We start from the raw sequence: 23899 nt of genomic DNA on the forward strand, positions 1-23899 counted from the left end.
GAGATATATATTATACAATGGGTTGCTTAACCTACACAGCACAGTCGTTACATCAGGTCACCAGAACCCATAACATTGGACTCAACCCATTGAAATGCCATGTCGTTCATCAGAAAATCATTAAACAGGCTGTAGATTCCTGGTAATAGCTTCGGCGAACATTGAGTACCAATCTTTAGGATTTGCTAGCAACCTTAAAAGACCCATTTCAGGCTGTTTCGTAGAAAACAATAAACTTCCTCCGCCAAGGGTATCATTCCAACCAAGCCACTCTACAGTCTCATCAATGCCGTATCCATACTTTGCGTCATCATACAACGAAAACTTACAACCCCCCTCAAGCCTTAAAGCTGAAACAATCACTCACACCCTCGAAGCTTTCCACGCCTCCCAACAACCCCTTCTTATCCCCAAAGTACCTGATCCGATACGCCGTCCCCTTCTCCATCTCCCCCTCTCCCTCAAGAGCGGTATCCCATCCGATCGTCACCTCACTCCAACCCATAAGCTCACTCGTCCTCTCCCACTCAAAAATCACACTCCAGTCCCCATCATCTCTGAACCTTTCCCACGTCCCATCCTTACCCAGCTTCTCAACAGCAGCATACGTGCCGTCCAGCCTCAGATTGTTTCTCGGATTGGCTCCAACAAACCGAACCCTGACCACATCCCCAATCACATAAGGAGTACCCTTCTCAGCATCCGTCAAAACATCCCCAAAAGACTTGAGAAGCGGCGCATTGTCCATCACCACCGACGGGATAAACGACAACGACCGGTTCGTATTATCCGGCGGATACACCATAGACTTCTGATCATGCGGCGGAGGCGCCGGCGAATCCGGATTCAAATACCCCAACAGCCCCATCGTGACGTTGATATACGCCGCCAGCGTGTGCGGTCCATAGAGAGTCGAAGCCCCTTCATACCTCTGGATCCCGTACTCCTCTTCCGTAGTGATATAATGCGTATAACTGTTGGCCGGACCCCCCAACACAACAACCGCATCCTCTCCCGCCTCATCGCTGGTCCTCACGGCCTCCTTCCATCTCCGTCCAGCCATCGTCGTCGCCTCCCCAGGCGAAACAATAATAAAAAGCTGTCCAACTCTAAACACTTGAACATCAACCACATTCGGCGTCCACAGATACGGCCTCTCCATCTCCCCCACATCCAGCAAAATCGGCTTGGCACCATGACACGCCCTCTGCTCCTCGGTCGCATCCTTCAAAAACCTCGACACAACCTTCCACACCGGCGAAGTGGTGTTTTCGTTCCCATCATGCTGCGTAAAATCAAACGCCCCCGGCCCATCACTCGTCCCCGCCGCAAAAGAATACCCCAGCGCAGCCGGACAAGTCTTTGCCATCCTCCCACCCGGCAGCTCAAACTCAAACCCGGTCATGTTGTGAAACTTGTGAAAAGCCTTCACCCAACCCCCCCTCACCGGCGTGAGCTCCCCCTCGTCAAACAGTTTCCTCGCAGGCTCAAACTGCCTCTTCCCAATCTCGAAACAGGAACTAGCTCCGCTGTCCGGAGTTTGAAACCCGGGCCCACGACCATGACAAGACTGTGACTTGCCATCAACAGGACAAGTGCTATTCTCAAAACTGCACATCTCCCCCGACCCATCCTCGCACCACGCGCCCAGAACATTAGGACTCGTATCACCCACACTCGCCTGGCTGAAACCAGCCACAAAATCTGGATTCTCCCCTCTCATCGACTTTTCAAACAAATAGGCCGCAACCCCTTTATTATCCCCCGCTATTAGGGTGTTGTTCCCCAACAACGAAGTCCCATGGACGGGAAACCACGTCAGCACACCCAAAGCCTTCTCATCAGCGGCACGTTCAAATTTCAAGAGCGTCAAATCCTTTTCAACGGACCCGTCGTCTTCGATGCTAATATTATACCTCACCCTCTCCTCCTCAGGGTTGGCAAGGTAAGCAAACAAACTCCGGTTGATATTCGCGCCAAAAACCTTTGTCGTCCCGACGCTGAGATACCCCGGCGCCAGACTCTGATGCGCTTTTCTGATGGATTCTACCGCCCCGTCCACAATGGCTCGGTAGCCTTGGTGATCAAACCCTTTGCTTGTGATTTGTGGGAGGAGGTAATTCAACCACCCAGCTGGCCCAGCGTGGGAGTGCGTTCCCGTAACAGCAACGTTATGGTGACTATACACTTTATATTCCTTCCCCAAGCTCTCGAGAGCGTTGAGGATGCCGTAGCGAACGGCGGTGTCACCTGATTGGGTGTCCAGCACTAAGTAAACCAACCGGTCGGAAGGGTTGTCGATGTTGCCGACGATGAAGGCGCGGGAGTAGAGGCGTTGACGGAGACCGGAACCGACTTGTTTTGGGTCGGCGTAGCCCATGAGGTTGATTTCGACTACGGGGCCGGTGATGTCTGCTTTGCCCACGCCGAGGAGATATGTGTTGTTGTTTTTGTTGTTATTGTTATTGTTATTGTTATTGTTATTGTTGTTGTTATTGTTGTTATTGTTGTTATTGTTGTTATTGTTGTTGTTTGTTAGTGGGGGGTGGGGGGTTGAGGTTGTCCATGATGTCCAGTTTCCGGGGGCTTCGGCGGCAAACAATCTGAGTAGTGCACAGCCGAGGATGAGGGCGCCGAGGATGGAGGTGAGGTACCCGAGGATGGACCGGTAGTATATTCTTTTCGGTAGTGATCTCTTGTTCTCCGAGTCCCCGTCTCTGGTCTGTTGATGTGGTTGTGATAGCAACGGCTGTTGTTGATAAGCTCCGTCCTTTTCCGAGTCAACCCAGACGTTGGCGGAGTCGAGCAGTTTTTTGTGGGCGTCCATGGTGGAGGATTTGCAGGGCGGAAGCTACCTGCACTGCATATTCGAGATGATAGTTGAGAGAAGCGAAAAAAAGTCTGAGATAGGTACTGTTGAAGCGGTGTTATCTGTTGTTGGTCACTTGAACCCAACTGTATTAGAAACCAAGCAACATGAACGATAGGCCTGGAGGTGATTTCTTGGCAGCGACTGCCTTGTGTCGTCATTTTCGCAGGAAACTGCCCGATTCGACAAAGGGGCGGTGCACACCCCGCTGCCAAGAGTATCGGGGTGGGTGGCAGCCGTTTGCACTGAACTGAGGAGTTTGGCATTATATTTCACTTGGGAAGCTGTTTAGTTTTGAATGTCGGAGCAGTTTTTTCTATGTTTTTGATGGATGACGCAGTTGCAGTATTATTTCTTTAACTGCTGAAGCTGTCTTGGATATCTCATACCGAAAGAGCAGCAAGTGCTGTCTTAACTTGAAGTTGTCGTGCAGACACTAGATAAGATCTCCGATAAGAAGGCTAAGCCCACCCCTGGCGTCTGTTCACTGTGTAGAGTGGAGACCGCATTTTTCCAAAGTGAGATCCAGCGCGTCTTCAAGCATCGCATCGCGCAGTCGCATTCATTTTGAGATTTCGTCAAGTTCAACCGTCCAGCACCACCACCACCACCAAGATCCCCACGCCTGCTTCACACCAGTTATACAATCATAACAACAACAAAAAAAACCAACCTTTTCGCCCTCCACAAGTTCCCAATCTCTCTCAACTATAACCACCTACCCACCCTCCAAAATGCCATCCATAACCACCATCCACGAGTCCCTCCCATGTAAGTTTCCTTCCCCCCAATCTGCCCTATTATCCAACTCTCATCCTAACCTCCCAGACATCGACTCCCCCCCCACATCAACCCAACTAACCACCGCCCAAACCCTCATTACCCGCGAACGCACCCTCCACCCCGACGACCCCAACCACGCCCTCCTCCCCCCCCCCTACCACCCCCAATTCCTCACCCCTCTCCTTACATCCGAATTCTCCCGCCTCTCCAGTACCTCCCCCCCACCAAAACTAAACGCCCTGGACCTGTCCCGATACAACACCCTCCCCTCCCAACCCCCCAACCCCACCCCCCACTCCCTCCAGTCAGAACTCTCAAAAGCCTACACCTCCCACGCCTACATCTCCTCCCGCCGCTCCCACCTCGCCCTTCTAGACACCTACGGAAAAACCGCCTGGTTAGTCGGGAACTACCACCTCGAGGGTGAGCTCAAGGCCCTAGAGAAGGAACTCGCCCAGACCAAACAAGAGATTGATCTTGTGACTCTGGCGAGGAAGACAAGACAAGAAGAGGTCGGGTCGGAGATGAGGATGCTAGAGGAGAATTGGAAAATGGGGGTGGGGAGGGTGTTGGAGACGGAGGTGGCGACCGAGGGGGTGAGGAGGGAGGTTTTGGGGGTTCTTGCCGGAAGGGAGTAAGAGATTGTTGTTGTTGGCAAAAGAGACTGCGAGAAACGAGGCGGTAGTTCGAGAAGGGGGAGAGAAAGAGGTCAGGTGAAAGAAGCAAGGGAGATGTGTGAGGTGGGAATTGTAACGAAATGTTGGGAGTTTTACGAGTTTACCACAACAGGGGAGGTTCTATGCTGAGGATCATTGTTTAGGGGGCAGAGTAAGGGACAGTCAAGTAAAATGGGAAGGGATATTGTCATAAATATGCTGGAGTTTGGGAATATAAATCAGGGAGAATATGTGCTTCACACAGAAAGTGTTAATATACTTAAATATGGCCAGGTTATAAACCAAAAGTGCTGCCCAAAGAATTGTCGAAAGGCGTGAAAAGGGGTGCAAAAAACTTCTTGACACGGCGCTATATTCCACAAGACAAGAAGCATTTCGTTGTCTATGTATCCGTCAACGACTATGCATTTCACACAATACATATGGGTGGGGTGAGCAATGTACATAACCCTAGGCAAACATAGCATTTGCTATCATGACCTGTTTGCTACTCCTTCAGGTATCTAATAACAAGCCAAAGTGTTTGGTCTTGAATAATCAATGTAGGCCAAAAAAATAAAAATAGGGAGACGGCAGAGTGAAAATAATAATCCAAAACTCCAGCCCCAACCCACAAAGCCACACCAAGAATACCATACTTTGTTCCTTCTCCAATATTTGTTCTTTTCACCACCAAAAAAACACGAGAAGCAAGCGCTCACACCGTGCCCCATTACATTTCTTTTCCCTATTCTGATCCCTCTCCATGCTCCATCATCCTTTAAACCGTCTGAAGGGGATCCATCTCCTCCACCCCAGTCTTGACACCCACATACTTGGTTCTCCGCATAATACTCTCGACCGGTCCCAACAACCGCTGGAACGCCGACTTGCCAAGCGACACAACCTTGACCTCGGTGGTGCTCACGACGCTGGCGGCGCGTGGTGCGTCGTTAAGCAGAGCGAGCTCGCCAAAAAAATCGCCCTTCTTGTAGTGCTTGACAGCGGTCTCGTCGCCCCTCCTAAGAGCGACCGCCTCGCCATCCACAAGCAAGTAAAAGGAGTCACCAGGGTCGCCCTCGCGAATAATGGTGTGACCGGCCGGGAATTTCTCGCTCTTGAGCGCATCCGCAATCTTGGAGCGCTCATACGGGGTCAGGCTTGAGAGCAAAGGCACCTCCTCGAGGAAGCCCTCGTACATGCGACGACGGGCAAAGGTCGACTCCATCAGGATCCTCCGGAAGGTCATACGGTCCAAGGCCCAGAGGGTGCAGTTGGGCTCGGCGGAAATAACAGTAGCGGCCCGCGGGGCGTTGTACATGAGCGCAAGCTCTCCGAAAGAACCGCCTGCACCAATGGTGCTAACCTTCCTGCCAGCCCCGTCCAAACCAGGCTCGACCTTTCCTGTGGGGCTGACGTAAATATCGAAAGAACCCTTTTCGATGATATAAAAGAAGTCACCGGTATCTCCTTGGGTAATCACCTGCCAAACAGATTAGTCGTGCCCTTTTTGGCCAACACGAACGCCCAACCCACCTTGATATCCTTGGATGGGATCGGCTTCTCTATCAAAGCCCCCAATACCTGGGCGGTTTGCTCGTCATCGAGGTGGCTGAACAGGAAATTGCCGCTGATGGCTTCCTTCAACCGCTCCAGCTGCTCGGGCGTCTTGGGATGCACAGGAGGTGTCCAATTGTCATAAGCTTCTCCGGTAGGGGGTTTCAGTGACTCGGCCGATACCGAAGTGCGACGACCCAAGTTGTACTGGGCTGGGTAACCTGTTGGATCAAGATGGGGCCTGTTGACTCCAGTCATGTGTGTATCAGATGCCGCATCGGCGCCAAAAGGGCTTCGAAAGAGACCGGCGCCGTGGTCGGCTGGAGCGCGGCCAAAGCTCGCCGTTGTGGGCGAAGTCACCATGTCATTTTCGTCCTCCTCGGCGACTCTTTGCATACCAGTGGTCTCCAGTCTGCCAAATGGGTTCGAGTTGCCCCCGAAAGGGCTGCTGAAGCCAGTGGACATGTTGGACAACGTTCAGAAAGTGGGTGTGGTTTATCGATTGGAGAATTTCACGATCTGATTCGAAAAAGGGGGCCGAGCCTGATGTACTTGAGGTCGGCCTGGGCGAGTATGTCGGTTACAGAGTCAGGATACCAACTCTGTTTCTCTCTGGGGGCTGCAGCACACGGTTAGAACATGGCCGACTCAAGCGGTGCAATGCGAGGATGTAGGAAAAGGGCCATTTAGAGACAAAATGCGCTGCGCGACTCGGAGAAGTGCAGGGCGCCGGCAAGCTGCTGTTGTATGAACGGTCTCGTCATGCAGAGCTCAAACCCGTCTGGTTTCGCCGAAAGAGAAATTGAGACAGGGCAACAAAAGCCGTGAAACATGAGAAGGCATGGCTTGACTTACTTTTCGGCCAGAGACACAGGAGGCGTCGATATGGTTTGGCTGGACAAAGCCACCAACGGTGGCAGTATGTGTGGTGGAATGGCTTTGGGGAGTCTGCGGCGTTCGGGATCCAGAAGCGGGAGCTGGCGAAGAGGGGTAGTGTTGTTGTAGGAGAAAAAGATGCCGCAGTCGACGAGGAGCTTTCTCAATGATAAAGAACAGGAGAGAGAGGGTGCAATCCGAGCTAAGCCAGGGAGGTGGTAGGGAAGCTTAACGATCGGCTTGCAGGCGAACAAGGAATAAAGGCCGAGACAGACAAGTCCGGCACACGGCGGCAGAAATTGGGAGAGACGAACGGCAGGGTCGTGTAATGTGTAATGTTGGTATGTAGAGTAGAGATAGTGACGGCAGAAACGGAGAGAGTTAGTACAAGGAGGTTGGGTTGAGCAGGAGGATCAGGTATAGAAGAGGCCGAGATGGCAAGATGCAGAGATGAAAAAAAAATAAAGGGGAGTCCAGGAAGGTGGAAAGGGGGGGGAGACTGGAAGGCGAGGAGGGGAGATGGAGGTGAAGCTTTACGTTTGGCGAGTGGGGTGGTTCCCGCCCTACAGTTCGACCGTGCGGTATCGAGACGCCTGTGTTCCCTGCATTTCATCACCGAAAGACTTTGGAGCCATCAAGGACCCCAGTCAGGCCCGCAACCAGACGGCGCAAATCCGGGGAGACGCCACTTTGGAGCAGCGGTTGACGACTAGGCAGAGCAAGATGATATCTAATACCTCGCAGCTCAGAGTCATGAGTGCCGTGACCAGGCACATGAGTGACATGGTGAGAGCTTGCTGTTATCAGCAGAGTCACTGGCTGAGAACGGACATCAGGCCCCCTCACAACCAGGACCTCCCTCTCGCTTTGACTCCACAATACCGCTAGGCGCAGGCCAGTCATTTGCGTCGAACAATTCTAGAAAGCGCATGGACCGTCATATGGCCCATGCCTTGGCCGCTGACGTGCTGCTGAACTTGACCGATCTTCTGCTTCGGCTTCTCTTGCAGATCTGCCGCAGCGTGCTCACCAGGTGGCAACTGCGTACCCTTGGCACCGGGAGTGAAAGAAGGAATGCTTCTGTCCGGATTTGGGGCACACAAGCTAGGGCAACACTTCAGACGTTGGACTTGGGGCTCTGTCTGCCGGTGGCCTGGCACATGCGCAGGAACACTGTGTGGCTGTCACTCTTCCATAAGGCTTCATGTCGGTACCAGGACGGCATTGCTGAGGCCTGCAGCTCCTCCAACCCCTACTATTTGATAAACACCAGATAGTCGTCAACGGTACGGATATGTCCCTTACCAGAGAGATTCGTATCAATCAGACAGTGGCTCTCGCCCGCCCAGAGTGGTATTCAGCAATTTACGAACCCTCTGATCGGACACCCCGAGAGTATCTTAATCTCCACTGTTTCTCATGATTTCCCTTGTGATGAACAGTCCCATCACACTCGATATTTGTCCCACGTGCCGGATCGCGTGACCGCTCTCTCTTGTCTGGTCGTCGCCGTTGGGTTGTTCCAAAAATGGATTTCCTTCTGCCTGTCTCTGTCAGCACTGGAGCCGTCACAGCCTCCTGCCAAGACACAGCACGGGCCATTGAACTCGCCGCAGACACCGAAGACTCCGTGTCTTCGAAACGCTCCTTTTCCAGAGATCCTCTCCCTTTGACAACCCCCCAAGCCACCCCGCAACGACGACGACGACGACGTCGGAAAAAATACGCCCGCCATGGCTCCGAGACGTCGCCGCGGAGCCTCCGACGATGCTGCCGCAGATGACCACTCCGAGACGGATGCGCCCAAGAACCGCCCACCCAATACAGCCTTTCGCCAGCAACGCATGCGCGCCTGGCAGTGTGTGCTGACACCGAAACTTATTGTCACCATCTTCTCCATTCTCGCCGCCATCTACCTTGGCTTCGGCGCCTATCTTACATACCTTGCGCATACTGTGGGTTGGCTGTCCGATGAACTGCCCTTGTAGGGCACATGCTTATAAATTATGTTTCCAGGTCCGCGACATCTCGATCGACTACACCAAGTGTATCACCGACGCACCAACAGATGACTTTGGACCGATTCCGGCTGAAAACATCGAGGCTCATTTCTCGGTGACAAATCCCGACTTGGATCCCTTCCGGTCTCAGTGGAAAAGAGAGACGATCAGTGATGTCAAGGTCGCCAATTACACTGCGAAGCGGGAGTATTGCTATGTCCGAATCAACATCCCCGAGGACCTGAAGCCGACCATCAGCTTCTTCTATCACCTCAACAACTTTTACCAGAACCACCGTCGTTATGTCAATTCTTTCAATGCCAAGCAACTTCTCGGTGACGCAGTAGATGGCGGCACCATCAACGCCTCCACCTGCGCACCGTTGACTCACAACCATGAGGGCAAGATCATTTATCCCTGTGGCTTGGTAGCCAACTCAATCTTCAACGACACTTTCTCTCCACCCCTGTTGTTGAACCCGCGAAATTCGTCAGAGGACAGTGTCGAGTATCCCATGTCGACCAAGGGCATTGCTTGGCCTGGAATCAAAGACTTGTATGGTCTTACAAGCTACAAATATTCAGATATTGTGCCCCCACCCAACTGGGAGGAGCGTTACAAGTTTGGTTATGATGAGGTGAACAACCCGGTACCGGATCTCAAGAGCGACGAGCTTTTCCAAAACTGGATGATGTTGGCTGCCGCGCCCAACTTTTACAAACTGTACCAGAAGAGCAACACCAGCGAGGTGATGGCTGCTGGTACATACGAGATCAAGATTGAGTCCAACTTCGACACCACCAAGTATAATGGCGGGAAGTCTTTCGTCCTCACCACTGTCTCGACAATGGGATCGCGCAACATCTGGCCAGGAATCATTTTCCTGATTGTTGGCGGTATCTGCCTTGTTCTTGACGTCTACTTCATCTTGTCGTTCTTTTTGTGGAAGCCGCGCAAGCTTGGCGACCCATCATATCTTTCGTGGAACCAGCCATCGGCACCACAGGGGCATGCTTCGACTTCATAGGGCTACAGCATGGGCGGTGGGAGAAAAGTAGAGTTATGAGAGCATTATAGGGTGGGGCTGGACTCGTCGTTCTGTTTTCTGTCTGACAACAGTGTGCAGTGTCTTGGGAATAGCTTTGGGGTTACACGGCGTATGGCGGTCACTGGGTTTTTGGCTTGTTTTCTTGTTATTTCTCTATGCCCCACGATTCCTGGAAAGGACGTGGTGGGTTGTCATCAGTTTCGCTTGAACTGTACTGTACAGATACCTGGCTCCTCTCGGGGCTCTATTTGGCATTGGGGTGTTCTGAATCGAATGAATATAATGACGTGTTCTTGCCTGACGTGCTTACCTAGGTAAGTAATAGACTCGTAACAATTTGTGAACGCCCGCCGACCCATCTACTACCAATCTGCGGTCAGTGCTGTATTTCTCTAGCAAGAACCGTCCACTAATCACCAATTCACTGCTCGCACCGACGAGCCTTTGCTTTGTCTTGCCATCCACCCCGCACCGGCGACCTTTCAACACTCGATTCGCCGTCCCGAGTCCCGGCACCGAATAACTCACGGCAGCTAGTTTCATCTTCCAAAACCCCGGATCATTGTTGGACCTCGAGATTGACGGACCAAGATTTTCATTCCCTCAGACTGCTCAGTCAGAGGAGTGGCAGCCTCAGGCCACTAAAAAACCACTTAGGCAACCAAGCACGCCAAAACGCGACGGGGTGGTCCGTGAACGTCCAGCAACGCGACACCCCTGTAAATTTTTGCCTTGGCCCGCCGAGCCTTGTTAAGTTGTTGCACCCCTGCACACCTCCTTTGCCCGGCGGCAGACAATCTACTACCTCTCCATCTCCATACCCACCGACAATCACTTTTCCATCGAAGGCGACGACTCTTCCTACCAGCATCATCACCCCACCGACTGGCTTTTGCGCCGCCATCGCCATCGTCAACCCCCGCGAAAGCGCAGTCGCCCATCATGGCCGACATCAAAATCGACGCCAAGGTCTTCCAGGAGCGCATCTCGCATTTTGTCAACGCCTGGAAGGCCGACAAGCGCTCCGGCGACGCGCTATTCAATGGCGCCTCGTCCATCCTCATCCTGATGGGCAAGGTCACGGAGGAGCCCGAGCTCTACAAAAATAATGCCATGCACGTAAGTTTATCAACATTGCCCCGGATTGTAGCTTGCGCCCTCTGACAACAAGCTCTGCAGTTTTGGCTCCTCGGCTACGAGTTTCCAACGACATTGATGCTCCTAACTACCGATACCCTCTACATTCTCACGACTCAGAAGAAAGGTCAGCTTGATTGATCTCCGGCTCGTTTGCCACCTGTTTGTGCGCTGACACTGCCTACAGCCAAATACCTGGACCAGATCAAGGGCGGCCGGTTCCCCGTCGAGGTGCTTGTCAAGGGCAAGGACGCGGCCGAAAACGAGAGGCACTTTATCAAAATCACAGATGCCATCAAGGCAGCAGGGGTGAGTCATCACGCGCCTGAGTTCGTATGTCTGTTTTCGGAGCTAACGAGCCATGGTTACAGAAGAAGGTCGGTGTGCTTACCAAAGACACCTCCAGCGGCCCGTTCATCGATGAGTGGAAGAAGATTTATGCCGACAACTGCAAAGATGTGGAACAGGTCGAGATCGCTCCTGCACTCTCCACCGCTGCCTTCTCTGTGAAGGACGAGGCAGAGCTCCGCGCCATGCGTAGCTCATCCAAGGCCTGCGTGGCCCTTTTGACCCCGTACTTCCTCGACGAAATGTCCAACATCCTCGATCAAGACAAGAAGATCAAGCACAGCGCCTTGGCCGACAAGGTGTACAACAAATTGGAGGACGAGAATTTCTGGAAGTCTGTCCAGCTTCCCAATCGCCAGAAATTACCGAGCGATTTTGACCCAGAACAGCTTGACTGGGTCTTGGGTCCTATTGTGCAGAGCGGCGGAAAATTCGACCTCAAGTGGCAGCAGGACTCAGACGACGAGATCCTCCACCCTGGTATCATCATTGCGGCCATGGGCCTGAGATACAAGTCATACTGCTCGCAGATTGCCAGAACCTTTATGGTGGACCCCAACAAGTCCCAGGAGAGCAACTACAAGTTTTTGCTCTCTGTTCACAACATGATCCTGAAGGGGATCCGGGACGGGGTGGTGGTCAAGGATGTCTACTCCAAGGCTCTTGGCTTGATCAAATCAAAGAAGCCCGAGCTCGAGAAGCATTTCTTGAAGAATGTGGGCTACGGAATTGGTCTTGAGAACAAGGACCCCACTTTGGTTCTCAACGCCAAGAACCAAAGGACTCTGCGGGATGGCATGACACTTGTCATCACCACTGGATTCAGCGACATTCAGAACCCCAACCCACAGGATAAGAATAGCAAGACTTACTCCTTGGTTCTCACCGACACAGTCCGCGTCACCGCTGCAGAGCCAGTGGTGTTCACAGGCGAGGCTCCCGTGGAGGTTGATGCTACCTCTTTCTTCTTCAAAGACGAGGATGAGGCTCAGCCAACCCCCAAAAAGGAAAAGAGAGACTCGCGAGTCGGTGCTGTTGCTACTAAGAACATCACTAGCACTCGCCTGCGCTCTGAACGCAACACGGCGGTGGATGACGACGCTGAAAAGAGGCGTCGCGCTCATCAAAAGGAGCTTTCAGCAAAGAAGCAGGCCGAGGGTTTGGCCAAGTATGCCGAGTCCACGGCCGATCAAAACGGCGTAGAGGTGAAGAAGTTCAAGCGCTTCGAGTCGTACAAGCGCGATAACCAGTTTCCACCCAAGGTCAGGGATATGGGCATTGTTATTGACCAAAAGAACGCCACCATCGTTCTGCCAGTGATGGGCAGACCCGTTCCGTTCCACGTCAATACCATCAAGAATGCCAGCAAGAGTGATGAAGGCGAGTGGTCATTCCTGCGCATCAACTTCCTGTCACCTGGTCAGGGTGTTGGACGCAAGGATGATCAGCCATTCGAGGATGCCTCGGCTCACTTCGTCAGAAGCTTGACCTTCCGTTCGACTGATGGTGATCGGTATACCGACATTGCCAACCAAATTGCCAACCTCAAGCGCGAGGCCGTCAAGAAGGAGCAGGAGAAGAAGGACCTGGAGGATGTTATCGAGCAGGACAAGCTGGTTGAGATAAGAAGTAAGAGGATTTCGCTTTTGACTACTGTGACTGCCACTAACCTGTGTTTCAGACCGCCGCCCCGCTGTTTTGGATAACGTCTTCATTCGGCCGGCCATGGAAGGCAAGCGTGTGCCAGGTAAGGTAGAGATTCACCAGAACGGTCTCCGCTACCAGTCACCATTGAGCACCACCCAACGTGTCGACATTCTCTTCTCCAACGTCCGCCACCTGTTTTTCCAGCCCTGCGAGCACGAGTTGATTGTCATCATCCACGTCCACCTCAAGGACCCCATCCTCTTCGGCAAGAAGAAGACAAAGGATGTGCAGTTTTATCGTGAAGCCACCGATATCCAGTTTGACGAAACCGGCAATAGGAAGCGGAAGTACAGGTATGGTGACGAGGACGAATTCGAAGCCGAGCAGGAGGAGCGCCGTCGTCGCAACGAGCTCGATAGGCTGTTTAAGAGCTTTGCCGACAAGATAGCCGAAGCGGGCAAGAACGAGGGATTGGAAGTGGACATGCCGCTCCGCGAGATAGGATTCAATGGCGTGCCCTTCCGTAGTAACGTGTACATCCAGCCCACGACCGAGTGTCTGATCCAGATCACGGAACCGCCATTCATGGTCATCACGCTGGACGACATTGAAATCGCCCATCTGGAACGTGTGCAATACGGTCTCAAGAACTTTGATCTGGTCTTTATCTTTAAGGACTTTACTCGACCGCCAGCGCACATCAACACCATCCCGGTTGAGTCGCTCGAGGACGTGAAAGAGTTTCTGGACTCCGTTAACATCGCCTACTCGGAGGGTCCCCTGAACCTCAACTGGTCGGTCATCATGAAGACCGTCACGGCAGACACGCACCAGTTCTTTTTGGACGGCGGCTGGGGTTTCCTCCAGAACGACTCGGACGAGGAGGGCGGGTCTGACGAGGAGGAGGAGGAGTCGGCGTTTGAGATTAGCGAGTCGGAGCTGGATGTTGCCAGCGAGTCGAGCGAGGAGGACTCGGACTTTGACAGTAATGCGTCTGCCGAGGCTAGTGATGAGGCGGAGATGTCTGATGAGGAGGAGGGGGAGGATTGGGATGAGCTGGAGAAGAAGGCGAGGAAGAGGGATAGGGAGAGTGGGTTGGAGGAGGAGGATAATAAGAAGGGGACCAAGAAGCAGAAGAGAAGGTAAATTTGGATGGGGTAAAGGAGAGAGAAAGGGGAAAAGAAAAACTGGTGATGATGATGGTTTGGACTTCTATTTTTTTTTTTTGATGGGGTCTTTAGCAGGTTATCGTCTATTGACTGGTCTGGTTCTGTTGAAGGGATAGGGAAGTGGGGTACCAACAAAGTGTATATGTATTTTTCTAGGCTTTTTCTTTTTAGTAAAAACGGAAAGGAAAGGTTTTTTTTCATTGTCTTAATTTGATAACCTACCTTGTCACCCTTTTCTATCTTGTTGGACACAGAATGGCATGGCTGGGGTGGTCCAGGCAACAAGGCGATGAGTTCGCATCTTGGGGTTTGTATAGCAAGCAGCTTGTCTAGCTAGGTAGTGTTGGTTATTGTATGACTATTTTGCATGAAATTTCCCTTCCCTCATTGTGACCATTATCGCCATGTAGACCTATGTGCGTGCAAAGTAAATCGTAAAAAGCAAATGGCCAGCAAATATAAAACAGTCAGGTAATTACCACCATCCTTGAACAAGATTATCCACCAACATGTCAGCACCACAGAGATCTTGCTGTTCCAAATGTTTCACCACTCCACACCCAGCACACACAACCTCCCCACCCTCGGCGACCACCCAAACGTCAGCGTCACTCTCGAATACAACAGCCGCTCCTCCACGTCCCTCAGCGAATCGTTATCAAGCCTAGTCAGCACCTTCCACGACTCATAACTCTGCTTTGCCACCACCTCCTGCGGCTGGAGATCATCAAACGGGTCGTCCAAATCATCCAGGTCGTCAAAAATGTCGTCTCCAAGGAAGTGCTTTTCGTACTCGATCTCAACACTGTCGCTTTTCTCCTTTTTGATGCTCACATCACCATTGTCATCCCCGTTCTTGACAGCGACGACACCTCTATCAGCGTGAGAGTCGTCGGCCAGTTCTGAAAACACATGCGTAGCCTGCGTGTGTACAGCTTCGGCTGGGGCAGTGTTGTTATTCCCGAATAGGAGTTCAGTCCACGCTCTATCACTCCAGATCAGTTTCCCTGCTGCCACGGAGCCGGTCTCGTCTGTCAAGGAGCCGATGATCTTTGGGTTGAGGGAGAGCTCGTGTGTTTTGAGGCAGTTTTTGCAGGTGGCGTTGGCGTTGTGGGAGTAGAGGGGGATGTTGCAGCTGAGCAGCAAAGGTGTCAGTATACTTGAGTGGAAGGGATGGGGGAGGTGATCAAGGGGTAAAATAAAGTGTAGGAAATGAGTTCACAAAAGGGTAAGTGAAGATGCGAGCCTACCATTCGAAGCAGCAGAGCTGTCGCTTCCTGCATTGCTCCACAATCGACACCCCCGTGATCAACAGGTTGAGTTTGCCTGTGAAAACTACCTCTGGTACTTCGCGGACATACTCATCAATGTCTGCCAGCGTATAGAGCGTCCGGCCAGGCCCGTGAATAGCAGCGTCAACATCCCAAATGTCAACCGGGAAGGGGATATGGACGCTTTCTTTTCTCGTGCGAGCGGCAGCCATGTGTCGAAGCCAGTCAGCATCCGGAAAGTCAGGGTCGACCTCGACCATAGAACTCGATCCGATGCCAAGTTCCACCAGTCCATTGCTCCTGATAGAGTGCTTCAAGATTGGGTTCGTGATGAGAAGAATGGTCTGGTTGGCGACCCAGGATTTGGCCGAGGACACCTTGTCCTCCCAGAGTTTGAGCACACAGTTGTTGCATGTCTCGTCAAAGACTCGAACTTCGATCAACTCCAGATCTTTCTGCTTGTCCTTGGACCAAACCGTCAAACGTGGGCCGGCACTAAAGACGCATACCAGAATATGGGCGTCCTGGTTGTCATCATACCCGCTGCTGATGTAGGCTTTGAGACTCATGAGACCAGGAACCTGAGATAAATTGATGAAGTTATCGTAGTTCAAAGGCACACGGCAAAGCTCGGTGGTGTCTTGCGATGGATTGCTTTCGTTGTGGAATCTGATACAGGATGTAGACCCTGCAGAGGGATGAATGGAGATCATCAACGAGACGAATGGGATTCGAAAATTAGAATAGGCTACGTGTGCTGCCGAGTAATCGGCCACAAAGCCAGTCCAGACAGTTACGAGGGTGCCGAGTTTGAGAAAGTCTTGATCAGAGCCCGAGCTTAGGAGTTTGAGCTGCCATGTATATCAGAACTGACCATGTACTGATGCATAGGGTACTCACGAGGACAACGCCAGTGTCATCTTTGACGATCAGCGTGTGAAAGTTCTCTGGGAGCGCAGAGCGGCCTCTTCCTCTTCCATGTGTGGCGGCAGAAAAGTTCACGATCCTCGCCTTGAACCGAACCTTGGCAGGTCCAGGTTGAAGTTCAGCAATAGTGACTTCCTCGTAGACGCCCTTTGGTCGCCAGGATTGTGTAAGTGGTCGGCGAGCTGCCTCAATCTCGGCCTGCGTAAAAGCCTCGTTCTCAGGATTGTGAGGTTTGCAAGACCTAGAGGGGGTCGAGTCTTTGTGGTAGAAGGATTGTATCGACGACATGGTTTGTGTATGACGGCAGCTAACGGCCTTGTACGAATACGATTGGTAAGTATGCCGACAAAATGATATTAAGGTATAAGAGCGAGCAAAATGCTCTTGGAATTGGTGAAAATGCTGTGTGGGCTTCCCATGAAGCAGGGCCACATAAGCCCTGCCCGTGTGTTCCTTCCTCGCCTTCTCATAATCTCAGTAGGCCCTTCCTCGCCCTCTCATCCGGAATTCCAGGAGCTCCTTCCGCCTCGCAAGCTAGGCAGGCACATAACATCACTCAAGTTTCCGACTTTTTGGGAATGGACGAGGGTAAGTCCACATGAAACAGAAACCTCGAACTTGTCACGTTCAACGCTAGGTAAGTGTTCTACACAAATGTTGACCCCAAACTCCATCCCAAATCCCCCGACAAATGCTCAAGCCAGCTTGGATGCCTTGGGCGCACTGTCGCCCACCTCCTTCGCCGCACGCTCCCGCAGAATCTTGCGGAGAATTTTGCCAGACTAAAATCATCGTCAATATTCATCTTCATCGATGTGGGATATGATTCACTTACCGGATTCTTTGGAATCTCGGCCACAAACACAACACCACCCTTTAACCGCTTATAACGAGTAACCTTGCCCTCCATCCACTTGGCAACGTCCTGCTCCGAAGCCTTCGATGTTGGATTCCGCACAATGTACGCCCGCGGCAGCTCTTCACCGTTGATCGTTACCCCAACAACAGCAGCATCATTCACGTCTGGGTTCTCAAGAAGAAGAGCCTCCAGCTCTGCTGGTGCAACCTGGTTACCCTTGACCTTGATCAGCTCCTTGGAGCGGTCCACGATGTGGAAGATACCACCGGGCTCATACTTCTCCACGTACGAGATGTCACCGGTCTTGAGCCAACGAGTCCCATCGCCGTCGACCACGATAGTATCGGCAGTCTGTTCAGGCTTGTTCCAATAGCCACGCATCAGAGTGGGACCCGACACCCAGAGTTCACCTCGCTCGCCAGCCTTGGTGATTTCTGTCTTTCCATCCAGAGCCATGAGCTTTGCCTTACAGTTGGGGTTCATCTCACCCACACCACCGGAGGAACCCTCGGTGCTGTTAGGATCCCAGGCCATTGCCGTGCAGGTGACCTCGGTCATTCCCCATCCCTGGCGGATGTAGTCGGCATTTGGAAGCATCTTTTCAACTTCTCTGGCGACCTCAAGGCCCAACGGGGCCGCTCCAGATCCTATGCTCTCGACACTGGAAAGGTCGAACTTCTTGGCCGCAGGGTGCTTGGCAAAGGCGATGACGATTGGGGGTACGCAAGCCAGGGTGGTGATGCGAAACTTTTGGATATACGTGAGAAGCTTCACAAAATCAAAGCCTTGCATGATGTATACTGGGGTACGGAGGTACGGCATGGTGGCGACGAAGTATGTCTGACCGTATGCGTGATAGAGTGGAAGGAAGCAGACCATCCGGGCTCGCTTCTGCTTCTCTTGAAATTGGGGATCCAGGTTGTTGATGTAGACGACGCCGACACTGTTGGCAACATAGGAATAATGAGTGATCATGACACCCTTGGGCACTCCCGTCGTCCCGCTGCTGTAGTTGAGGCAGCAGAGAGTATTCTCTGGGTCAGCAGGCTCCTGCCACGACCACTTCTCAGCCTGTGAGCGATTGCCAACAAGCAGCTCGGTCCAGTGTCGGGCCCCTTCCGCCTTCCCCTGAACACCTGGGCTCGGGTTCGTGGAAGCAATCAACTCGGGAGCGACAGGGGTGTTACCGCCAAGGATGAAGACGCGATCTCTGGGCAGTCCGGCCTCCTTTGCCGCTTCAAGGCCCGTCTTCAGAGCTGCCTCGGCAACAAACATGTAACTGGCGCCACTATCGCGAAGCTGATAGGCGAGTTCTCTTGTCACCATGGTTGGGTTGGCACCAGTGAAGATGCCACCCGCCATGAGAACGCCGAGGAAAATCGAGGGGAAGAAAATGTTGTTGCCCGAGAAGATCAAGACTCGTTCGCCAGTCTTCAAGCCGGCCTTTTGCAGGCCCAGGGCCACCCTCTTCGAGAGGAGTCGGTAGTCACTGAGGGTGATGTAGTTGCTGTCGGGGTTCTCGGGGTCGATAAACGACTTTGTATCCGCGAGAGGTTCGGTTGCTGAGCCAAAGATCCATTTCTGTAGGGAGCTGCGTGGAATATCAACCGTCCATCTTGAGTTGATCACCATTTTGGGCGGTTACTGGTTGGCTATGGGTCGGAGTTCGAGTAACAAAAGGAGGAGGAGAACGGTTAACGGAACGGTGAGGAGGACGGAGATGAGCCGAACGCCAATATGTATAAACGCCAAAATGATTCACGATATCCACTCGCAATGTTCTTGAAGCAATCCGAGGAAGTTGTGCAACTTGACCGGGGGGGAGGGGGCAGCTGGGTTTATTAACGAGAAACGGGTTGACCGCCCGCCACGGAACACGTTTGTCGAGGGCCCCTAATATATACCCCAACTTGGTGTATGTCTGGTTCGGACGGGACGGTGGGCTAGGGAGACGTTCGCCGGTTCGCCCGAAATCCGTCTTGTTTCCATGACTCTCATATTCGAGGGAAGGGGACGAGCTGAGGGGAGCTATGGTCGGCTTCCCTACAAAGGTGGGGGTGCGCAGAAGTGCCAGAGATCTGGAGGAAGTGGAAGCTTGGAGCTTCAACATCCTGGAAGGTGCTGTGACTAGGAAAATTATTGATGTTGCGATTGGACGCCTTTGTTGGAGAAGGAGGATGGCGGTTGGGGAGCGGGACCCCATCCCCGCGTTTTGCAAGGACCAGCTTCCCCGCAGAATGAATGGATACCGAGGTTCGAGACCGATTTGGCGACACGGAGCAAGACGGTGTTAGATTGAGGACTGTTTGCCTAGGTATGGATAGACAGATAGATGTCTTTGTCAGAATCGCGATTATGGAAGAGGCGGAAACTTGAAGTCAATCTTCGGGAATGTTCCGACGTTGTCGGCTGGTGGCCGTTATGTTCGACATCGCATCACCTTCCGACACTGCATCTTGGATGTTGCTCGCCGTGGACGAGAGCTTTATATCGGTTTGGTTACAGCAAATATATGGTGACTGGGAGCCAAGTTGACTTGGCTGCACCACCGTCCCTCTCTGGTTGAGGGTTGTCGCTAGCCGACAAGTCCACGCCAAACCTCGGATTTTCAACTTGAGATATCTGAAAGGGTCCGTCCCATTTGTTACACAAGATTCCTATCTGCCCTAACACGGACCGAGCCACAGGAACCGGAGTCAGACGTTGGCACACCGTTGTAGCCAGCGCAGGATGATTGTTGGTTGCTGGTAGTGGGGTTGGTGTTGGTCATGGAGCTTAAATTCACGTCCAGTCTCAAAACAGTCTCAAAATTATAACGTGCAAATGCTGACTACAAGTCAAAGAGCAGACACAGTATGTGTCTGGTGTCAAAAAAAAAATTGGAAAAAGTAATCCGACGTGGGCCTGATTCGAACAGACGCTCCCGAAGGAACAAGATTTCTAGTCTTGCGCATTAGACCACTCTGCCACCACGCCTTGTTGATATTCACGTGACTGAAATAGTATTTATGTGTGTCAGAAGCAGCCTGCATCGGCATCGCCTCTTTGCATCAACCTCCTTTCCAGTCATCTTCAAAAACAACACATTATTTTCCACCCCTCCATTCACATCTCAAATCACATCAATGCCCAAAGTCCACACACCCCCGCCACCCCCAGTGTCAACACTCCCACAATCACCCTCCCACCCCCGGAGTCATCACCACCACCCCCGTCCCCTCCCACCCCGTCATCAAGAAAATACGCAGCTAATACACCCCCCCAACCGCCAGAAACATCCCCCTGCCTCACTAAACCAACCTGCTCACCATCCCTATAAACCATATTCTCCACACTTTTACTCCCCATAGAAAACCACCTCACCCCTTCCATCGTGCCCCTGACAAAAACCATATTCGTCTGACAAACCCCACCCGTCCCCTCACACTGCGGATCATCCCACAAGTTATCATCCATCCCGTTGAAAAACACCCACATTGCCGACCCGTGGATGGTTGTATTGGTCACGTTGTCGAGGTACGCTCCCCAGGCGCGGAAGCACCTGTCATCACCACCCTTTCCTTGTTTCTCACAATGATGAAATGCTACCTCTCCCTCCCATGGCCCCGGAGCTCGCAAGGAAGTACCCTGACCCTGCCAGTAAGGTGATTCAGTCTGTTGCCCTATCACCAGAATATCTCTCGTGTCGAAGAAGCCGTATTGATACAGTACGCAGTGTTCGAAGCTCGTACCGATCATGGTTACCGGCCCCGAGGTGTGGGAGATGGTCAACCCGCGACCAACGGCTATGTTTTGCGCTGGGACGTTGGGGATCACATCCAGGGCATGGTCGGCTGCCCAGCCCCAGATGTTTTCTAGGTAGATGTTTGACGCCGTCGAGGTGATATGCAACAAGGTGTGCGCGGCGAGGCAGGTTGATGGGTTTGGGTTGGAGCAGGAATCGGTGATGGTTGTGTCGATGCTGCCTCCTACTCTCAGCACGACAGACCAGAGGGAGACATCGGGGAGGGAGATTTGCAGGAGGGTGGCGCCGGGGGAGATTTCTTGGACTGAAATGAGGATGTCGGATAGCTCTACTGGGCCAGTGACATCGGAATTGGGGGGAGCGGCGATGTGGACGACTGCTTGGGGGGAGGAGGGGTTGGAGAAAAAGGGACCGGTGCCGGAGATGGTAGATAGGACTTCGCCGACGAGGCGGGTGTTTGGTGGGATCAGGATGGTTGAGCGGGTGAGGTAAATGCCTCGGGGGAAGAGGACCACGGTATTGCAGCCGGGGGTGGATGCTTTGGCGAGGATAGCGCTGATGGAGGGGCCGTCGTCGTGGGTGTTGTCTCCGTAAACGGGGTGGGAGGGGTCGGATCTGATGTTGATTATTTGGGAGGGAAGGAACGAGGTGTATTGCGGCAGTGGTTTGGTGAGGTAGGTTCCTTCTGGGGTGACGAGGGAGGGCTGCCGGGGGGCAGGGTAGGTTTTGGATTCTTGAGAGTCATTAGGCGATCTGGAGTGAGTCTTTGTCAGTTGTGTTCTTTACCACATCCCCCCTTCCACCTTTCCACCTCTTTTCAGATCAACAAACAGAAAAGACTCACCTATTCCCCATAACCCACACCTGCCCCCTTTTCACATTTCCCCTCAGTAACACCTCCCTATCCCCAGTTCTAACAGCCACATTCTCTCCACCACCAACCTCAACCCAATCCAACACCACCCCCTGCCCCTTGTCTCTCACCATCACTCCCGTCTCACATTCCCTCAAAACAGTATCAACAACCGACACCCCCCCAACCACCTCCCCCTTTTGCCATTCTCCCCCCCTTAAATCCAACCCAATCCCACACCCCTCAATTTCCGCCCCTATGATGCTAACCACATACCCCCTCTTCACCCTAATCCCCACCTCCGCCCCCTTAACCTTCACCCCCTTTAATGTGTATTGCTGATTATTTATTTCCAACCCTATCTGTCCGCCCTCAACCATCACCTCACTAACAACCTTCCCCGACCCACCCCCAAAATCCATCGCCACCCCCCTATGCCTCACCCCCTCACCCCTCGGCATCACAATCTTGATGTTGGAGAGACTACTCCCCTGACTTACACTCCATTCGATCCCCCCTGTGACGCTGGTTACCACCATCTCCAACACAGGGAACAGTGAAACGACTTACTAGCTGCCGTCTCTTTCGGTACAGCAGTCATATCAACCACCACATTGCGGAGGGCGATATAAAAGTTCTTGTTGGCGCTGCCTTGGCCTTGATAGGGATCGTAACCAAGCACCACCCTACAAACACAAGTTCATCAGCTCTTCTCCGCCAGCAAAATCGGAGCAACCCCATGACAGAACAAGAAATAAACAAGTGCCAGGCACCAGCAAGAGCAAGTCGCCCACTCACGGCCGTGTCCCCAATTCCGGTGCCGCCTTCAACACCGTCTCCCCAAACACCCCCGGACTCCCGACAAGATAAGTCGACACCAATAACCGCACCGGCTCCGTAATCAGATAAACCCCCGGGGGCAGCGAGACATAAGCCGGGAGGGTAGTAACAGTATTGTTCGCCCTGTTCCCGGCTGACACCGCCGCATTGATGCCCTCACTGCTCGACTTCCCTCCCGTCGGATCAGCCCCAAACTCGACCACGTCCCGATAATACTCGTATGCCTGATCTCCAGCGTAGTAGGGTGTACTCCCGTTTCGGGACATTGAGGCACGCCACCATTTTGGTGGTGGGTGCTGCTCTTCACCCCCAGAGTGACAATCCTGTCGTTTGTGATGAGCAACAACAGCATCACCAGCTACTACTGATGAGGAGAAAGATGGGAGGAGGATTAACACGAGGAGAGTTTTCATTGTTGATCACCGATAATGATGATGATGATGATGATGATGATGATGATGATGATGATGATGATGATGATGATGATGATGATGATGATGATCCGGTTGAAGTGGAAATTGAAATGTCGAGTGTCTTGGCTACCGCATTGTTGTAGGTGAGTAAAGCTGTAGCTGGCTAGCTGGGTAGGTAGGTAGGTAGGTAGGTAGGTAGGTTGGTTTGTGAATTGATCGTGTGTAACTTGGATGACACTTGCACTTACGGAAACGACCGTTGACGGCAACAAAGTCAAGTTAGCAATCACTCCCTCATACAAACAAATCCTCGAGTGTATACCGGTTTGTCTGCAGTCAGCATTTTACCCCAACAAAACCCATGGTGTGGCGGGCAACATTCTGTCTGGACGCCTTCTACACCTCACACAAGCCTCACTCACACTCACACTCTCAACGTCCAATCAATCCACACAACACATCAAACACATCCATCATGTTCACCCTTCTCACATGCAAGACCGGCAATATTTACAAATACACATTCTCCCCTCTCATATTTACTCTCTCTCTCTCTCTCTCTCTCTCTCTCTCTCTCTCTCTCTCTCTCTCTCTCTCTCTCTCTCTCTCTCTCTCTCTCTCTCTCTCTTCAATTGGGAATCTTCAGAAATACCCGATCTCTCCTTTTTGTTCACTCCCCCCCTTCCCTGCGCCTTTCTCCAACAATTAATCAATCTCAAGACAAGACAGCCCCAATCATCCATCCATCCATGCCATACCAAACATTCCAATCCAAACCCCCGGTACCAAAAAACAACAACTTGAAAAAATTTGGTAGTTACATTTAACAGAAAGATGGAAAAGGTAAAATCGCAAAACAATGAATGCTAATGCCCCCCAACTGTGTTGATAATAAAGTTAC

General features: G+C 52.4%; 10 protein-coding genes and 1 non-coding gene across 11 annotated transcripts; 5 read left to right on the forward strand and 6 right to left on the reverse strand.

Annotated features, from left to right (window-relative positions):
- Nucleotides 1-337: 337 nt before the first annotated feature.
- Nucleotides 338-2827, reverse strand: QC761_201900 (uncharacterized protein; the record flags this gene model as incomplete). The annotated part of the gene is made up of 2 exons (XM_062875918.1): nucleotides 338-1767; nucleotides 1828-2827. 2 exons carry the CDS (start codon nucleotides 2825-2827, stop codon nucleotides 338-340), a joined length of 2430 nt encoding a protein of 809 aa, XP_062734466.1.
- A 368-nt stretch (nucleotides 2828-3195) lies between these two features.
- QC761_201910 (uncharacterized protein) lies at nucleotides 3196-4653 on the forward strand. The gene is made up of 2 exons (XM_062875919.1): nucleotides 3196-3640; nucleotides 3698-4653. Exons 1-2 carry the CDS (start codon nucleotides 3604-3606, stop codon nucleotides 4288-4290), a joined length of 630 nt encoding a protein of 209 aa, XP_062734467.1. The 5' UTR covers nucleotides 3196-3603; the 3' UTR covers nucleotides 4291-4653.
- Nucleotides 4654-4707: 54 nt separating this feature from the next.
- QC761_201920 (uncharacterized protein) lies at nucleotides 4708-6330 on the reverse strand (the record flags this gene model as incomplete). Its single annotated transcript, XM_062875920.1, has 2 exons — nucleotides 4708-5791; nucleotides 5845-6330. The coding sequence occupies 2 exons, from the start codon at nucleotides 6328-6330 to the stop codon at nucleotides 5090-5092; spliced, it is 1188 nt and encodes a 395-aa protein (XP_062734468.1). The 3' UTR covers nucleotides 4708-5089.
- Nucleotides 6331-6445: 115 nt separating this feature from the next.
- On the reverse strand, nucleotides 6446-7349 carry QC761_0033080 (uncharacterized protein; the record flags this gene model as incomplete). The annotated part of the gene is made up of 3 exons (XM_062872293.1): nucleotides 6446-6467; nucleotides 6721-6903; nucleotides 7309-7349. 3 exons carry the CDS (start codon nucleotides 7347-7349, stop codon nucleotides 6446-6448), a joined length of 246 nt encoding a protein of 81 aa, XP_062734469.1.
- A 412-nt stretch (nucleotides 7350-7761) lies between these two features.
- Nucleotides 7762-9768, forward strand: LEM3 (alkylphosphocholine resistance protein lem3; the record flags this gene model as incomplete). The annotated part of the gene is made up of 2 exons (XM_062875921.1): nucleotides 7762-8696; nucleotides 8758-9768. The coding sequence occupies exons 1-2, from the start codon at nucleotides 8475-8477 to the stop codon at nucleotides 9766-9768; spliced, it is 1233 nt and encodes a 410-aa protein (XP_062734470.1). The 5' UTR covers nucleotides 7762-8474.
- Nucleotides 9769-11004: 1236 nt separating this feature from the next.
- On the forward strand, nucleotides 11005-14798 carry SPT16 (FACT complex subunit spt16; the record flags this gene model as incomplete). Its single annotated transcript, XM_062875922.1, has 5 exons — nucleotides 11005-11053; nucleotides 11114-11235; nucleotides 11298-12903; nucleotides 12956-14561; nucleotides 14607-14798. The coding sequence occupies 4 exons, from the start codon at nucleotides 11005-11007 to the stop codon at nucleotides 14065-14067; spliced, it is 2889 nt and encodes a 962-aa protein (XP_062734471.1). The 3' UTR covers nucleotides 14068-14561; nucleotides 14607-14798.
- QC761_201950 (uncharacterized protein) lies at nucleotides 14506-16576 on the reverse strand (the record flags this gene model as incomplete). The annotated part of the gene is made up of 3 exons (XM_062875923.1): nucleotides 14506-15225; nucleotides 15341-16212; nucleotides 16262-16576. The coding sequence occupies 3 exons, from the start codon at nucleotides 16574-16576 to the stop codon at nucleotides 14637-14639; spliced, it is 1776 nt and encodes a 591-aa protein (XP_062734472.1). The 3' UTR covers nucleotides 14506-14636.
- A 407-nt stretch (nucleotides 16577-16983) lies between these two features.
- QC761_201960 (uncharacterized protein) lies at nucleotides 16984-19772 on the reverse strand (the record flags this gene model as incomplete). Its single annotated transcript, XM_062875924.1, has 2 exons — nucleotides 17124-19772; nucleotides 16984-17070 (listed from the first exon to the last, which is right to left on the reverse strand). Exons 1-2 carry the CDS (start codon nucleotides 18777-18779, stop codon nucleotides 16984-16986), a joined length of 1743 nt encoding a protein of 580 aa, XP_062734473.1. The 5' UTR covers nucleotides 18780-19772.
- Nucleotides 19773-20041: 269 nt separating this feature from the next.
- On the forward strand, nucleotides 20042-20123 carry QC761_0033130. The gene has a single exon. It is a non-coding gene; the product is annotated as a tRNA-Ser (tRNA).
- Nucleotides 20124-20484: 361 nt separating this feature from the next.
- On the reverse strand, nucleotides 20485-22851 carry QC761_201970 (uncharacterized protein; the record flags this gene model as incomplete). Its single annotated transcript, XM_062875925.1, has 5 exons — nucleotides 20485-20526; nucleotides 20556-21645; nucleotides 21737-22262; nucleotides 22316-22431; nucleotides 22544-22851. 5 exons carry the CDS (start codon nucleotides 22849-22851, stop codon nucleotides 20485-20487), a joined length of 2082 nt encoding a protein of 693 aa, XP_062734474.1.
- A 622-nt stretch (nucleotides 22852-23473) lies between these two features.
- QC761_201975 (uncharacterized protein) lies at nucleotides 23474-23802 on the forward strand (the record flags this gene model as incomplete). Its single annotated transcript, XM_062875926.1, has 2 exons — nucleotides 23474-23572; nucleotides 23626-23802. The coding sequence occupies 2 exons, from the start codon at nucleotides 23474-23476 to the stop codon at nucleotides 23800-23802; spliced, it is 276 nt and encodes a 91-aa protein (XP_062734475.1).
- Nucleotides 23803-23899: the final 97 nt, after the last annotated feature.

Source organism: Podospora bellae-mahoneyi, chromosome 2 (assembly GCF_035222275.1).
Source record: "Podospora bellae-mahoneyi strain CBS 112042 chromosome 2, whole genome shotgun sequence".
Taxonomy (NCBI): domain Eukaryota; kingdom Fungi; phylum Ascomycota; class Sordariomycetes; order Sordariales; family Podosporaceae; genus Podospora; species Podospora bellae-mahoneyi.